The sequence below is a fragment of the Lycium ferocissimum genome, chromosome 11, assembly GCF_029784015.1.
Source record: "Lycium ferocissimum isolate CSIRO_LF1 chromosome 11, AGI_CSIRO_Lferr_CH_V1, whole genome shotgun sequence".
Lineage (NCBI taxonomy): Eukaryota > Viridiplantae > Streptophyta > Magnoliopsida > Solanales > Solanaceae > Lycium > Lycium ferocissimum.
The window spans coordinates 38,448,522-38,465,013 of NC_081352.1; the positions used below are offsets into that span (position 1 = coordinate 38,448,522).

General features: G+C 34.3%; 1 protein-coding gene across 2 annotated transcripts; it reads right to left on the reverse strand.

Moving 5' to 3' along the window:
• Window positions 1-2,595: 2,595 nt before the first annotated feature.
• On the reverse strand, window positions 2,596-13,109 carry LOC132036003 (bystin). Of its 2 annotated transcripts, none has more exons than XR_009409500.1 (12): window positions 12,919-13,109; window positions 12,226-12,438; window positions 8,067-8,199; window positions 7,815-7,866; window positions 7,354-7,681; window positions 7,173-7,252; window positions 6,197-6,244; window positions 4,545-4,691; window positions 3,869-3,941; window positions 3,700-3,775; window positions 3,025-3,154; window positions 2,596-2,921 (listed from the first exon to the last, which is right to left on the reverse strand). XR_009409500.1 is itself a non-coding variant. In XM_059426217.1 (12 exons), exons 1-11 carry the CDS (start codon window positions 13,036-13,038, stop codon window positions 3,075-3,077), a joined length of 1,350 nt encoding a protein of 449 aa, XP_059282200.1. In that variant the 5' UTR covers window positions 13,039-13,109; the 3' UTR covers window positions 2,596-2,945; window positions 3,048-3,074. The 2 variants fall into 2 exon arrangements, 1 of the variants encoding a protein (XP_059282200.1); XM_059426217.1 differs by having other exon boundaries at window positions 2,596-2,945; window positions 3,048-3,154.
• Between the last annotated feature and the right edge of the window lie 3,383 nt (window positions 13,110-16,492).

Here is a 16,492-nt window from a genome sequence, read left to right on the forward strand (position 1 = left end):
TCTAACATATACTCTAATAATCTAAGCAAGAAATCATTGTTCTTAAACTAGGTTTTCAAGAAAACCCATCTCAAGTTCAAGAATTCAAGATTTTGGAAATCTTTCTCAAAGTTAAAATCTTTAATTCAAGTTTGGAGCATTACCAAGTATGTAGAGTTGCTATCTACGTGTGGGAACATCATTGTTCTTCCCCACGCCTCTTAATCCATGAAGTATGATTCTTTACGAAAACTAGGGTTTCTACACCATGCTCATAACAACCCTAGGTCCATGTCCATGATTATATTATGGATGAATTGCTATTATTCTATCATTGTGTTCTTAATAACTCCATATGATTATTGAGAATCAGTCCATAATCTATGAAAACCCATATCTTGTATTCCATGGGTTCTTGCATGCATGTTTTTAGCTAAAAATAATTATTTCATGAATATCCTACATGTCTACAAGTTTTCATGTAACTATATTATATAATTACTTTCATGCCATGATACAAGATACATACATGCTAAATACAAGCTATTTCATGAAACCATGTTTATAAGTTATTTCATGAAATCATGATTACAAGTCAAGTACAAGTTAATTCACGAAAACCATGGGCTTCTTAGCCAATTATATCATGTTCATGTTTTTGGGAGTTGCACAATTACCGAGAAGGCTCGGATAGCACCGAAACTACGTAGCCACCGTAGGACAAGGATCGCTCCGCCCAGTTAGGACGATTCCTTAATTTTACACTGAATGGATTCTATCAGGCACGTTACCACCTTATACCCTGGCAAGGTATGGGGGCTCTGCTGGTCCGGTGAAGTACCAGACTCCACGTATCCACGTGGTGATATCACATGAGGGGTTTATGAAATGCTCTCCCTACTTATCATGTTTTACTTATGTTATATATATATGTACCCATGCTCGTACTCGTACTTATGTTCGTGTCCGAGTTTTCGATTTCGATTCTTATCATGTTATTCCATGTCCCATGTTATTTCTTTCGGTTGCTTTACATACCGGTACATTCAATGTGCTAACGTCCCCTTTTATTGCCGGGGCCTGCATTTCACGATACGGTATTAATTTACGGATGACGCATCGCTCGATAGGGACGACATTCGTATCAGCTTATTGGTGAGCCCCATCTCATTCGGAGTTTAGTCAACTCTTTATTTTATGATTAGCTATGCATCTAAGGTATGCTGGGGGCCTTGTTCCAGCGAGTATGTTTTTCATGTTTAGACTTATGTTAGAGGTTTTATAGACTAGACAAGTCAGTTATGTCATGTCACACTTTCGGAGTCGTATAGCCATTTTGGCTTATTCATGTTATTTCCGTACTCATGTTTAAACAAGTGTTTTGATTAAGTATTATGACTTATTGCATTTTATAAAGGCTCATCATGCATTCACGTTAAATTCCGCTCATGTTATGCCTCATGATGATTCAGCAAGCCATGTGGTTCACTCGGTCACATGCAGTAAGGCACCGAGTGCCGTGTTTCGCCCAGGCCATAGTTCGGGGCGTGACAGTCATGTGGTGTCCATGTCACCCAATTCCAATGAATAGACTTACTTATGTGGGAATATGTTAGAAATGAGGGGTATTTTTGAAACTTTGCTATCGGTAGGGGTATATTTGGCCCCAACTTGTAACGGGAGAGGTATATTTGACTACTTTGGCGAATGGAGGGCAAAGTTAGCTAATAAACTAAAGTAGAGAGGTATATTTGACCCTTTTCCCTTTAATAAAAATATTTAGACCTGCTTTGCTAAATCTAAATTTTGTAACATTTATTTTCGAAAACTGACCTTAAACTTTGCTCGGCATAAGTTATGTAGGAATTTGGCTCGGCATAAGTGTTGTATTTGTGGAGTTTGAAAGTATTGTCGTGTCCAGCATAACTTATGTGATATAATCTGAACTGTGCGAAGTGAAATAAAAACTTATGCCATGCAAAAAGTGTTGAAGGGAAAAAAATTAAAGCGCACAAATTTGAGGTGCAAAAATTAAAGACCACCCCAAACCCAAAATAGGGCATTTGTGCGAATGAAATATGAGTATGATTTAACTATCAAAATGCACGAGTAAGGATACATCAGAGGAGTTAAGCTTAAAGTATTTCATAATTTTTCTACGTAGTATATGAAATATGATTAAAACTCAAACATTTTTATAGTAAGTGTATTAGTTATCGTATTGATGCACCCAAGAAAATTATTGCTGTATTGATTAACACAAAATAACAATTGAACTTCATAATTGAAAAGAACATTTTTGTTTAATTGAATATCCGGAGTGAAGGAGATGCTTGATTTGGCGAATCAGTATGAAGATGATTTATCTTTTGCGTAACAATTCATAAGTAGATAAATTGGGATACCGTTAATCTTGAATTTTGTGATTTACCTCTAATTTATTGAGGATTAAGTCCTTCAAGCTCTTTCTAAATTTGAGTTCAGATTATATTCACGGCATTTGTGTACAACTATATAGAGTCGCAGTAACAACAGCATAGACTTGAACAAGTTCCTTTTACCGATCAAACACCGAAAATTGCTGAAGGAAAAAAGTGTTTTTATTCAGAAGAGATATTTGAATCTAAAGCAAACCCTGGGGGGTCAATTTAATTAAACTCCTGTATGTGCTCTGTTTCTTGAATATATAAAGACCACAAATCTTGGGATTCTCAAAGGACGATTATGTGATACACTAAACTTGGAAAAACCATGGCAATTACACTTTTTAGGCTCAACAGGTATATATGCTGATGAAATGATCAGAAATGATCAAAAATTTCAAGTATCATGAAAGAATATATTGCAAAATATCTAGTTCAAAACTCCAACAGCCCAGACATGCATGCTCATCTATCCTGTGGCACGAGCTCAGTCTCTGTGCATACTGAAACCTAAATCTGCTAGTATACCATCACATGCTGCATCTGAAAAAGTAAAGCTACGCTTTTTAGTCTGCAGTATTTGCTGGAGATCATGCGCGTATATAATTAAACTGGGAATCACATTTACAAGAACGAATATCTTACCACGCATAGAAGTTGTTGATAAAAAATCTAGTCCTCCTCCATAGGAACGTCTGGGATATCAAACCTATCTTCTTCAATTGCTTTATTGATCACAGAAAGAGGACTAGGTAATATAGAGTTAAGAAAAATCTTTATATAGTTATAGGAACATCCAACAAGTTTGACTTTAGCAGCATGAATAAATCTTAGCTACATCTACTATTCTATTTCAGTCGATAAAGAACCATAGAAAATAAACCTGCTAAAACGCATCCAACTTTCGAAAAGCAACTAGCTTCTAAGATGGACAAAACTTGCAAACAGAAGATAGCACCCTGTTATGCATGACAACCTAACATGAGAACCTAACCACAGATTCCTTTCACCCCTTCTGAGAGAGAGAGAGAGAGAGAGAGAGAGAGAGAAGGGAACAGCGCCCTTTACTTTTTAATATTTCACCTCATTAATGTCTGACGGGAAACATATGTGATTATCCCATCAATGCAGATATACACACACTCACAGGTATCCCTTTAAACCGCAAATTTACTGATTCATCCGGCAGTTTTTTAAGACATTAAGAACCCTTCTATGTTATGGAAATAGCAGGTGACAGCACAAGTAGATCAAATTATGCTTAACTGAAAGATTTAAACCATAAATGAGAGGATATCAATTGACATAGCATCATCCTCCTTCTCCCCACGACTTCTGCTCTTCTCAATTTCCCTCAATATGTCGGGTGTAATCTGCAATTTGGAGGCACAAACATAACTTGGATGTTTGCTTGTATCAACAGAAATCAGAATAGCAGCAGTTGAAAATAAAATACAAAAGCATACCAATCTATGTCTTTGCCTTTCAACAAGTGCTCTTATGTTAGCTTTATCCTCCTTCCTTAGCTCAGTCTTGTACCTGTGAAGATATTTACCCGAATAACATTAAACATTATTCAGAAAAGTCAACTCTGCAAAAGCTATCATGTTATTTAACATATAGACAAGAACGTAAAACGGAAAGAACCCATAACGAGAGGCAATATCAAGGTTACTAGTGAACTGATATTAAAAGAAAAGAACATAACCATCACTTGAACAAGTGACAACACTTGTCAGCCTCAAAATATTCTTAGCCATGCAGCGTCAGCCATACAGCATAGTGAAGTAGACATTAGGAATAAACAAGAAACTTTATATCATGTTCCTTAATATAAATGAAATTGCGGCTACTCGTCATTTACATCCCTACTTTGTCAATCAATTCGTTATTATATCTTCATATATGAGTTCAATCCATGCAGACATGGCAAAAGAATTCAAAGTATGATTACCCAGGTACTTAGAGAGAAAGGAAAAACGATTAATAGAAAGCTAGATGTGTAAATGAATCTAATTGGTGGCTTATCAATGGGTTAAGTATGAGTGTATGACAAGTAACCTCAAAGCTTTATTACCAGTTCAACATATTGCCACAGTGAAGAGGAAGAAATACCACAAGAAATGAAGGGGTGAAACCAACCTCTGCACAAATACAAGAAGTGACAGATGCCAGATCACAGGCATGACTCTTGATTCATCAAAGAAACTCATGAAGTGTGCTACCATGGCATCAAGTACACGATAAGGCAAAGCATATTTCTTCTCAATCAGTAACTTGATGAAATAACTGCAGCAAAAACAAGGAAAAACTGGTCAGACTAATTGTCGCGGGAAAAAAACTCAGGGAGAACTAGATTGGCATGAGACGTGCACGACTTGCATGATGGAACAAATCCTGATACTAAAAAATCCAGCCACATAATTTAGCTACCTTGATCTCAATAAAGCAACTATTTTGTGTAGGTCCATCAGTAAAAACATGACATCTTTGTTTAAATACCGAATGTTCTCCCATTAATGCAGACTAACGTAAACTAATGCTACTTTATACTAACCAGTATATATATGCTATGAGTAATGATTTCACCGAAAAGATTGCTGCTTTGTATTAACAAAAACATAATGTTACACTAACTATTCAGCCCTTTTTCACATAAATCATTATTTTAAGCATTTCTTTACCAAAATTGAACCCGATAGTCTATTCAAACATAAATTTTTATTTTCAAATCAAACTAGTCCAGGCTTTATTGAGAGATGGAGATAGCAACAGATATCGTTCCCCCTTATTTCGGTCAACCATATCAATTTGGAGAAATTTTGTTTTTCCATGAGAGACTAATTAAAAAATCCCTGTGTTGGGGTTATCATCATTTTTAAAAATTATTATCTTAGTGAAGTGAATAAAATCAAATAAGACACCAACAACTCAACACTCATGCTATTTGAATCCTATCATTCAGACAACCATAATAAGTTATGCTTATCTCAATTAGCTCGGTTTATCTTTCATAAACAAACTAAATTGTTCAAGGCAATCAAATAAAAAAATCCTATATATAATAGTAGTACACAGTTTTTACTGGCACTTGAATCATGGGTAAACCAAAAGGAAAAAGTTTAAAACAATAAAAAGTTACAAGATAGATATAAATTCACCACATATTCCCATGTGAAGCATGTGCTCGCAGCGAGTACCAATCTTAGTGATGCAATAACTAAGATTATTTACCATCAATGCAAGACTGTAGTTGTGTGGACACATAAGAAAGGAAGACGTCTCTAATTCTTCATCATTAACTGTGATAAGCAACCGTTTATGGTGAGTATTTTTTTATCATCGTGGTGTGAGGGCCAATTCCACCAAAGCTTGAACAGATGGGAAGGAATCGCCCAGTGTCTTTGTCTCTCTGAGACCTCATGGTTCTCAACTCACTTTATTGACCACTAGGTCACACCTTTGGGTGCACCGTTCAAGATGAGTTGTAATGCATGCACAGAAAACTTATCATAACATAAATTTCTATTGAATATTCAGATGTTAAACTGCAACACCTCATGAGAATAACAAGAATCTATTTCTAAAACATCCTCTATTTCTTTTTGCATAGCCATGTGGCAGGAATCCACCCATCAAGTGATGATATACAGAGAAACAATTTTAGCTTCCATGTATAAGATAGCAAAATGCTATAAGCTCTTAACAATAGCTATTGTTCAAAGGACCAAAAAAGAAAAAACATTGAAAACTGTAAGGTAACATGAGGTAAGGAAGCAGAACATGTAGAATACCTTGTTGTACCACAATACTCCATCTCTGCAAGTTTCAGCAGCGCCACACTGCATCCCAAAATGATTGAAGTTAGACTATTCAAAGAATGAGGTAATACAGTGACAGTAGCCAACTAGCCATTGGTTGATAGTAACTGGGTTCACTTGCAAAATATGAAAAGAAGTTGCAACAAGAAAAAATTGTAGAAGTTAGGTACTCTTTCTGTTCCTAATCTTGTCCTATGCTGAATTTTCCAGTCAAAAAATGCGGAAACTGGTTACTGACCTACTCTTAGTCTATCTAGCATTTTGGAACTAAAACTTGAACAATTTAATAGCATTTATACCCTACTTAACATGTGCCTGCTCTTATTTCCTTCATTTGAAGACTCGAGGTCAATATTCATTCCAAAAGCCAGACAAATTGACCATAAAGTCAAATAATACACCTAAAGTGGAATAGAGGCCGTACACAACTTGCAAATGATTTTTTTTTTTTTTATATATTCATTCCAGGCTCGTTTTATGCCAGAAAGACAGTCTTTCTGGCATAAAACGAAATGACGAGACTATGAGGGAAGTGCAAGGACTTGTAACAGAATTTTTTTTTTTTTTTTGACAATGGTAACATTCGCTTGTAACAGATTTTTGTTCACTGCATAAATTTCTCGCATCTTGCTTGAGTTCTTTATTAGTACTTTGAATTTCAGCTTCTTGCACATTGAACTGAATGCATTTGTTTCAGATTGCTTGTGACCCTAATTATCATAATATAAACAGGTAAGCAAACAAATTGTTACCACATAACTATGTCAACCATATAAATAGTGTAGGGTGAGAACCATAAGAGGAATTCTCAATGGTTCTCACAAAAGATAGAAAGACCACCAGCAGAACTAAGAAAATCTCACTGCACAAATATGATGACAACATCTACTTTTTAAAGCCCTAAAAACGCATGTCACAGTTATCATTATAAACATTTTCAGCGGCATACCTAGCATGAAGATGCGGAATGGAGACCTTCTCAATAACACTCCCGAAAATGACAGCCTCCCTCAAGGTGCATGTCTTTGACTGGAAAAGAAAATAGACATTTCAAAGAGCACAGGATAAGCATCATACACATATGCAAAGAGATGATACAGAAAATAGAACTATATTAAATGCATGTGTACCTCACACAAGGGAAACAAGATTCCCTTATTGAAGGCAGCAGGCTTATAAAGAGATTTCTTTAAAGATTGATATAGAGCAAAATGCAATCTCTTATTCTTGCGAATATCATCTCTAACTCGTGGGAGCAAGACAAACTTGTAGAAGCGTTCTGCCTTCTTGACACCCAAATTAGAAGCAAAAATTCTTGTGGCTTGGTACATTGCATTTGGTGACCATTTCTCAGGTTCTGTTAGATATAAAACATCTTCCCAATATTGTAATGAAGGAATATGTTTGAATGCTTTTGGCATCTTGCCTGAAGTGTATTTGTTAAGATGCTTGCCAACACTGCACAACAAGCATCGCCAGTCAGCAAGGTTGTTAATGCTAAGTTTGCAGATTACCAATAGAAGACTTCACTTGTAAAAAAAAAAAAAAAAAAAAAAAGAAGATAAAATAAGGACCAGGACATAAAACATACCCTTTGTACAACTCAATGATCGAGTCATCCAATTTGGGCGTTGGTTGCACTCCTACAAACAAACTATATCAGTTCTCATCATCAAATTGCTTTTTTATTTTTTATTTTTAGTTTTTTGGATAAAGGACATTGTCAAATTGCTAAAAAAGTGTGATAATGGATGTAATTAAACCTTGGGTTGCTCATGAACAATCAAAAGAAGTCAAATATTGGTGATAGTTATTTCCTGTTCGAAATGACTCAGAATAAAACCTGAAGAAACTTGTGGATTTTGTTCCTTCATCTTTTCGATGATATTGGCCAATGTGCGCTCAGGGCGTTCATGCTTAGATAAGAAAGACTCCAATAGCATCTCATCCTCCAATAGCAACTTATCAACCTCATCCTGTTTGAACACATGGGAAAAAAACATAAGTCAATTGACATTTGTAAGATACCAAGAGAAACTGGGAAAAAGAAGTGAGACATTTCTATTCTTGAATATTGAATTTTTTCTTGATAGATATCAGTTAAGATCCAATTTATCGTATTAAACATATATAAAAAATGCTCCTGTTGTAGCTAGAAAAGAGTACTCATAACGACAGAATGCCGGATAACTTCCCATGTCAATGAAAATTATTTATAATTAAGCAACCACAACTAGACCTCAAACCAAATTTAGCCTGAATAGGTTTTATGAATCATTCATATCCATCTGCTCTATAACCTCTGTTTGGATCCTCTATACCCCAAATTATTTGTGGTTTTAAATATAGGAACTTTGTATTGAAAAAGGTTCAAGCTTTTTATAAATATCACAATGAATAAGCTAATTACTACATTCATCAACCTTCTAGCAGCAGCCACTAAGCTAATTTTGAAAGGGGTTACTTCCAAATTGGCTTTGGGTCTCCTGGAACCCACTAAAAGTTCAAGCTTTATATAAATATCACAATGTGTAAGCTAATTACTACATTCATCAACCTTCTTAGCAATCACCTACCTACATTTAAGAAGGGTTACCTTCAAATCACCATATTTGCTTTGGGCCTCCTGGTCCCCGGAACCCACTATAAGATTTAAGCTTTGCATAGATATCACAATGAGTAAGCTAATTACTACATTCATCAACCTTCTCAGCAATCACTAAGCTAATTTAAAAAGGGTTACCTCCAAATCACCACCAAATTGGCTTTGGGTCTCCTGGAACCCACTAAATGATTCAAGCTTTGTACAAATATCACAATGAGTTAGCTAATTACTACATTCATCAACCTTCTCAGCAGCCACTAAGCTAAATTTAAAAGGGGTTACCTCCAAATCACCACCAAATTGGCTTTGGGTCACCTGGAACCCACTAAATGATTCAAGCTTTGTACAAATATCACAATGAGTAAGCTAATTACTACATTCATCAACCTTTTTAGCAGCCACTAAGCTAAATTTAAAAAGGGTTACCTCCAAATCACAACCAAATTGGCTTTGGGTCTCCTGGAACCCATTAAAATTATCAATGTCATCATCGACTTCATCCTCTAGAGCTTTAGTTGTGACATCCTCGTCGAACACTATAGCGTTAGGATTTATCTCTCGAGTGCCTCCTCACCCACTTCCTTTTGCTCTATAACCTCTATTTGAATCCTCTATACCCCAATTTATTTGTTTTCAAATATAGGAACGTTGTACAAAAAATGGTTCAAGCTTTGTATAAATATCACAATGAGTAAGCTAATTACTACATTCATCCTTCTTAGCAGCCACTAAGCTAAATTTAAAAAGGTTTACCTCCAAATCACCACCAAATTGGCTTTGGGTCTCCCGGAACCCATTAAAATTATCAATGTCATCATCGTCGTCCTCCTCTACAGCTCTAGTTGCGACATCCTCATCAAAACTATAGCGTTAGGATTTTTCTCTCAAGTTTCCTCCTCACCTACTTCCTTTTGCTCTATAACATCTATTAGAACCCTCTATACCCCAAATTATTTGGTTTCAAATATAGGAACTTTGTACAAGAAAAGGTTCAAGCTTTGTATAAATATCATAATGAGTACGCTAACTACTACATTTATCAACCTTCTTGGCAGTCACTAAGCTAAATTTAAATGGGGCTACCTCAAAATCACCACCAAATTGGCTTTGGGTCTCCCGGAACCTACTAAAAGTTCAAGCATTTTATAAATATCACAATGAGTAAGCTAATTACTACATTCATCAACCTTCTTAGCAGCCACTAAGCTAAATTTAAATGGGGTTACCACCAAATTGGCTTTGGGTCTCCCGGAACCCACTAAAAGTTCAAGCATTTTACAAATATCACAATGAGTAAGCTAATTACTACATTCATCAACCTTCTTAGCAGCCACTAAGCTAAATTTAAATGGGGTTACTTCCAAATCACCACCAAATTGGCTTTGGGTCTGCTGAAACCCACCAAAATTATCAATGTCATCGTCATCGTCTCCTCTACAGCTTTAGTTGCGACATCCTCATCGAAAACTGAAGCGTTAGGATTTCTCTCTCGAGTTTCCTCCTCACCTACTTCCTTTTGCTCTATAACATCTATTAGAATCCTCTATACCCCAAATTATTTGGTTTCAAATATAGGAACTTTGTACAAAAAAAGGTTCAAGCTTTGTATAAATATCATAATGAGTACGATAACTACTACATTCATCAACCTTCTTGGCAGCCACTAAGCTAAATTTAAATGGCGTTACCTCCAAATCACCACCAAATCACCACCAAATTGGCTTTGGGTCTCCCGGAACCCACTAAAAGTTCAAGCATTTTATAAATCACAATGAGTAAGCTAATTACTACATTCATCAACCTTCTTAGCAGCCACTAAGCTAAATTTAAATGGGGTTACCTCCAAATCACCACCAAATTGGCTTTGCGTCTGCTGGAACCCACTAAAAGTTCAAGCTTTTTATAAATATCCCAATGAGTAAGCTAATTACTACATTCAACCTTCTTAGCAGCCACTAAGCTAAATTTAAAAAGGTTTACCTCCAAATCACCCCCAAATTGGCTTTGGGTCTCCTGGAACCCACCAAAATTATCAATGTCATCGTCATCGTCTTCCTCTACAGCTTTAGTTGCGACATCCTCATCGAAAACTGGAGCGTTGGGATTTCTCTCTCGAGTTTCCTCCTCATCTACTTCCTTTTGCTCTATAACATCTATTAGAATCCTCTATACACCAAATTATTTGGTTTCAAATATAGGAACTTTGTACAAAAAAAGGTTCAAGCTTTGTATAAATATCATAATGAGTACGATAACTACAACATTCATCAACCTTCTTGGCAGCCACTAAGCTAAATTTAAATGGGGTTACCTCCAAATCACCAAATTGGTTTTGGGTCTCCTGGAACCCACTAAAAGATTTAAGCTTTGCATAGATATCACAATGAGTAAGCTAATTACTACTACATCAACCTTCTTAGCACTAAACTAAATTTAAAAAGGATTACCTCCAAATCACCACCAAATTGGCTTTGAGTCTCCTGGACCCACTAAAATTATCAATGTCATCATCCTCTTCAACCTACAGCTTTAGTTGCGACATCCTCCTCGAACACAATAGCGTTAGGATTTCTCTCTCGAGTTTACTCCTCACCTACTTCCTTTTGCTCTCTCACCTCTATTTGAATCCTCTATACCCCAAATTATTTGGTTTCAACTATAGGAACGTTGTGCAATACAAGGTTCAAGATTTTGATAAATATCACAATGAGTAAGCTAATTACTACATTCATCAACCTTCTTAGCAACCACTAAACTAATTTTAATAGGGGTTACTTCCAAATTACCAAATTGGCTTTGGGTCTCCTGGAACCCACTAAAAATTCAAGCTTTTTATAAACATCAGAATGTGTAAGCTAATTACTACATTCATCAACCTTCTTAGCAATCACTAAGCTAAATTTTTAAAAGGTGTTACCTCCAAATCAACAAATTGGCTTTGGGTCTCCTGGAACCCACTAAAAGATTCAAGCTTTGTATAAATATCACAATGAGTAAGCTAATTACTACATTCATGAACCTACTTAGCCATCACTAAGCTAAATTTAAAAAGGGTTACCTCCAAATCACAACCAAATTGACTTTGGATCTCCTGGAACCAATTAAAATTATCAATGTCGTCGTCGTCGTCCTCCTCCTCCTCCTCTACAGATCTAGTTGTGACATCCTCATCGAAAACTATAGCGTTAGGATTTCTCTCAAGTTTCCTCCTCACCTACTTCCTTTTGCTCTATAACATCTATTAGAATCCTCTATACCCCAAATTATTCGGTTTCAAATATAGGAACTTTGTGCAAAAAAAAAGTGCAAGCTTTGTATAAATATCATGATGAGTACGCTAACTACTACATTCATCAACCTTCTTAGCAGCCACTATGCTAAATTTAAAAAGGGTTACCTCCAAATCACCACCAAATTGGCTTTGGGTCTCCTGGAATCCACCAAAATTATCAATGTCATCATCATCGTCTTCCTCTACAGCTTTAGTTGCGACATCCTCATCAAAAACCGGAGCGTTAGGATTTCTCTCACGAGTTTCCTCCTCATCTACTTCCTTCTGCTGAAGTAAAGCCTCCTTCAATATCTTCGAGCTAATACTAGACGATATAACCTGTCAACAACCAGCAAACCCACAGATTTAAATCAGCACATGCCATAATACTACAACAGCAACAACAACACACCCAATAAAAGAAAGGGAGGGAAAATAAAAGAAAAGGAATTCGAAGCACATACAAAAAAATATGACAACAAACAAAATAGCAAGATACAAAGCAAATGCAGCAATGGATGGTAATACACATCAAAAGAATAGACAACTACAACAACAACATACCCCGTGTAATCCCATAAGTGAGGGTAGAGTGTACGCAGACCTTACCCCTACCATGGAAGGTAGAGAGGTTGTTTCCGATAGACCCTCGGCTCAAAGAAAGGCAAACCAAATCAGTGTACTACCACCAACTCATACGATACACAACAGATAATAACAGAAATCAAAGAATAGACAACTACGCGATTACTAAATAAGTACATGCCATAATACCACTAAATAAAACCAAAAAAAAAAAAATGTTAATTGGGCTTTTGCCTGTTGTTGTTGTTGGTGAGATTTAGGAGCTTTGGAACGTTTTTTAGAGGAAGCTTTGGACTTAGTGTCATCTTCAAGAAAGGGTTCTGGATTTGTGAGGCGTTCTCTCTTCTTCCCCATTTTTTGCTTCAACCTGTCTGGTGTAGCACTTGTTGTAATTGTGTGTGTTTTTTAGGGCTACACTACTTTGCGCCAACGTCTAATTATCTCTTATATAGGACCCTTTTTTTTTTTTCTTTTTGATAGAACATGGTATTTTTTTCTAATTTAATGGGGTACTAGTTTTTTCGGTTCTTATATTAATTTTTATATATCGAAAAATATTACGGGTTTTTTAATACTATTATAGAAACATGGATTTGAGAATTAGGATCGTCGATCAAGGGTAGTATTGTAATTTCACAGCCAAAATTAAAGCATTTCCTTTGATTCTTCCATGGGCCCCAATTCTCATTCAATTTCTTTCATTTGTATCTTCAATATATTTCTTTATCTTCGTTTACGTATGTCTGATCTTCAAATGATGTCATTTCAAATAGCATGTAATAATTATCAGCTAACCACATGTCACTTTTTACACTTTTACTTTTCACTCTTTTCTGTATGCTCACATAACTTCATTTCATCTATAAACTCTTTAATACTTTTATAGTCAATGGCATGAATATACACTATTTATATTTAGTTGGGCATTTTATATACTCTTTTGGTTTCAATTTATATGACATTTTTTTTTAGTTAATTAAAAAAATTGACATCTTTTTATATTTCGTAACAATTTAACTTCAAACGTTCCATTTCATCCTTCTTTGAAATGATTTACAACCACAGAAATTTTTATAACTTATTCTAGATCACAAATTTCAAAAGTATTTCTTTATTTTTTTAAAACTCCGTGTCCCATCAAACACCATTATATAAATTGTGACAAAGGAAGTAATATATTGTGGCATATTTTCTTAAATATCCAAACAAAGCTTTATCATTTTAGTAATTAATTTCACTGGCTTTATTAACTAAATCGAACGTTCATATGTGCCTCTTTTATAAAATATTTTGATTATATAATTAAGAAGAAACTAATCTAACTTATAAAATACACACAATAGTAAAACAAAACATCAAAATCTAATGCAATAAAAAACGTTTGGGAATAAATTAATTTTGACGGAGGATGAAATTCAAATAAATGATGGAGGATGAAATTCTTTAACTTTTTTTTTACTTATAAAAATGTTCTTGAAGTACTTTCCAGAGAGTTTAATCAAAAGTACTAGCAAATAAGAAAATGTTAAAATGCGTTTCTTCTCATTGTTGTTGTCTGTTAATAGCAAATGATGTTATTAAAAAGGTTCAAGTTCAGCATTGTAATAATTTCATTCCATTCACAAAAAATATTAGAAAGTTGGAGAATTTTTTTTTAATTTTTATTCCCAAATTCTTTCAAAAAATATATGCTATATGAAACAATATTTTTCTTAATAAATAGAACTCTTTATCTCAAATCTATGTTTATTTGGGGAAAATATTCCTTAAATCTTTGATACCCAATAAAACCGAATATATTAGGATAGATATTATCAAAGTTGACTTCAAAGTAGCAAACTTTAATTTCTTAGTAGTCTATGTTTTCCGAAATAGTATTACTTTAACGTTAACTAAAAAAAGTTATGGAAAGAATATCAATTCGCATACAAAATTTCTATTACATAAAAGAATCTAGAAGCAGCTCATGTGCAACATGTCTACTTCTTGGCAAGTAATTTATTTTTAAGGGTATTTTCTACTTTTAGCATTTAGCGATTTTTTAAAACTTTTATTTAATTGTTATTAAATATAAAAATATATTATTATTTTTAAATAGGTTAATCAAATTAAAACAAACAGTGTAACAAGGATTACATTAATAAGCAAAAACAATGAATAGTTGGGCCCGTGCTGCCAATTGCATCTAGTTTTATAATATAGAGCTCGCTTGGGCTGTCTGATTAAGAATAATTACTTTCTCGGTCTTAATTTATGTCATTCTGTTTCACTTGGCATAAAGTTTAAGAAATAAATTAAGGTTTTTGAAATTTGTGATTTAAAACAAATATTAGACATTTGTGTGGCTAAAAGGAGAAAGGAGAATTTTAAGGTTAAGTTGTTTCCAGTTATAGAAAAGTCACATTCTTTTTGGTATAAACTGAAAAAAAAAAAAAAAAAAAAAAAAAGTGGATCATATAAATTGTGACGGAGAGTATAATAAATGTTTAGAAGTATTTTAGGTGCTAAATTTGATACTAATAAATAGCTAATGTGTTTGCTAAAAGAGTGTTGGTAAACATTTTTCTATGAAAGTGAATTAAATGTTCGTATAGCTATTAATTAAAAAAAAAATTAACATTATTTTTATATAAAAGCAAATAAATGAGAAAATAAGATGGAGAGGTAGTTATGACTTGTGAGTTATGTTTTAGGAAGAGTCTTTTGAAAATTGCAAAAAATATTAGAGAAAAAATAGTAAAGCACTTGGTCAAATCAAAAATAAAATGAGGTTACTGACTTCTACTTAGTTTTTAGCTGATTTTGACTTATAAATATTTTTGACATTTGTCAAATGGGTTGATAAAATAAAAGGTGCTTATAGGATAATCAAACACCCTCATATTCCCTTCATCAGAAAAGTTAATCTTGCTTTACTTTTTGAACAGCTTTAAAGTAATACCTCTGAAGAAGATGTTTAATTTCAAGTTATATAGTTCAAAAAATTGTGTGATATTCTTCTTTTTTGAAAAAAATTAGTTCAACTTCTACTGTGTTCTATAATTGAGATTTAGATACATGCGTGTTTTTAGAGGTACACCGTACACACTAAACAAAGCCCAAAGTTTAACTGGTTTTCCAAGGAGATGTTGGAACTTAAATATCGGAAGGGAAAAAAACACTTTGTTGGAATTTGGAAATAAAAAAGAGAGAAAATAAGGACGAAAAGAAAAGAATCCTCCTTCTTCTTTTTTACAATTAAAAGAACTTCAATATTTCACTTTGGACTGGTGGATTAAACCTTGGCCTTTCCTCTAAAACAAAATAGAGCGATAAAGTTGATTACTTCAAATATCGTTCAAATTATGAATGTAACTCCATAAAGTTGTCTTGTCAATATTGCTCCGTTATTTCCTTAGTTTTAGCTATTAACATAGTTTACAATTTCAAATCATTAATTGAATTACAAAAAAAGGCTCATAATTTGTTGACTAATGCGTTTCAATTTATCTGTTTTTATGTAGATTACTTTTCTAAAAAATGCCCATTACTACAATATTCCACGGGGAACAAAAGAATTAGACCATTGCTTAGACATTATTTACCTGGAGACACACAAAAGGATAAAATATTAATGGAGATGGCAACTTGACTTATGGATGTTGCAATCTTGATTAATGAAAATCATATCAAGAATACTAAGAGCCACAAATGGTCAACTTGAAGAGCTAGTGCTATGTTAACTTTCTGGGAATGGGATTATGGGGGAGTTATCCAGTGCATTGGTGCCAATTGATCGAGGCGATGATGTTCTATGAGATATGGAATT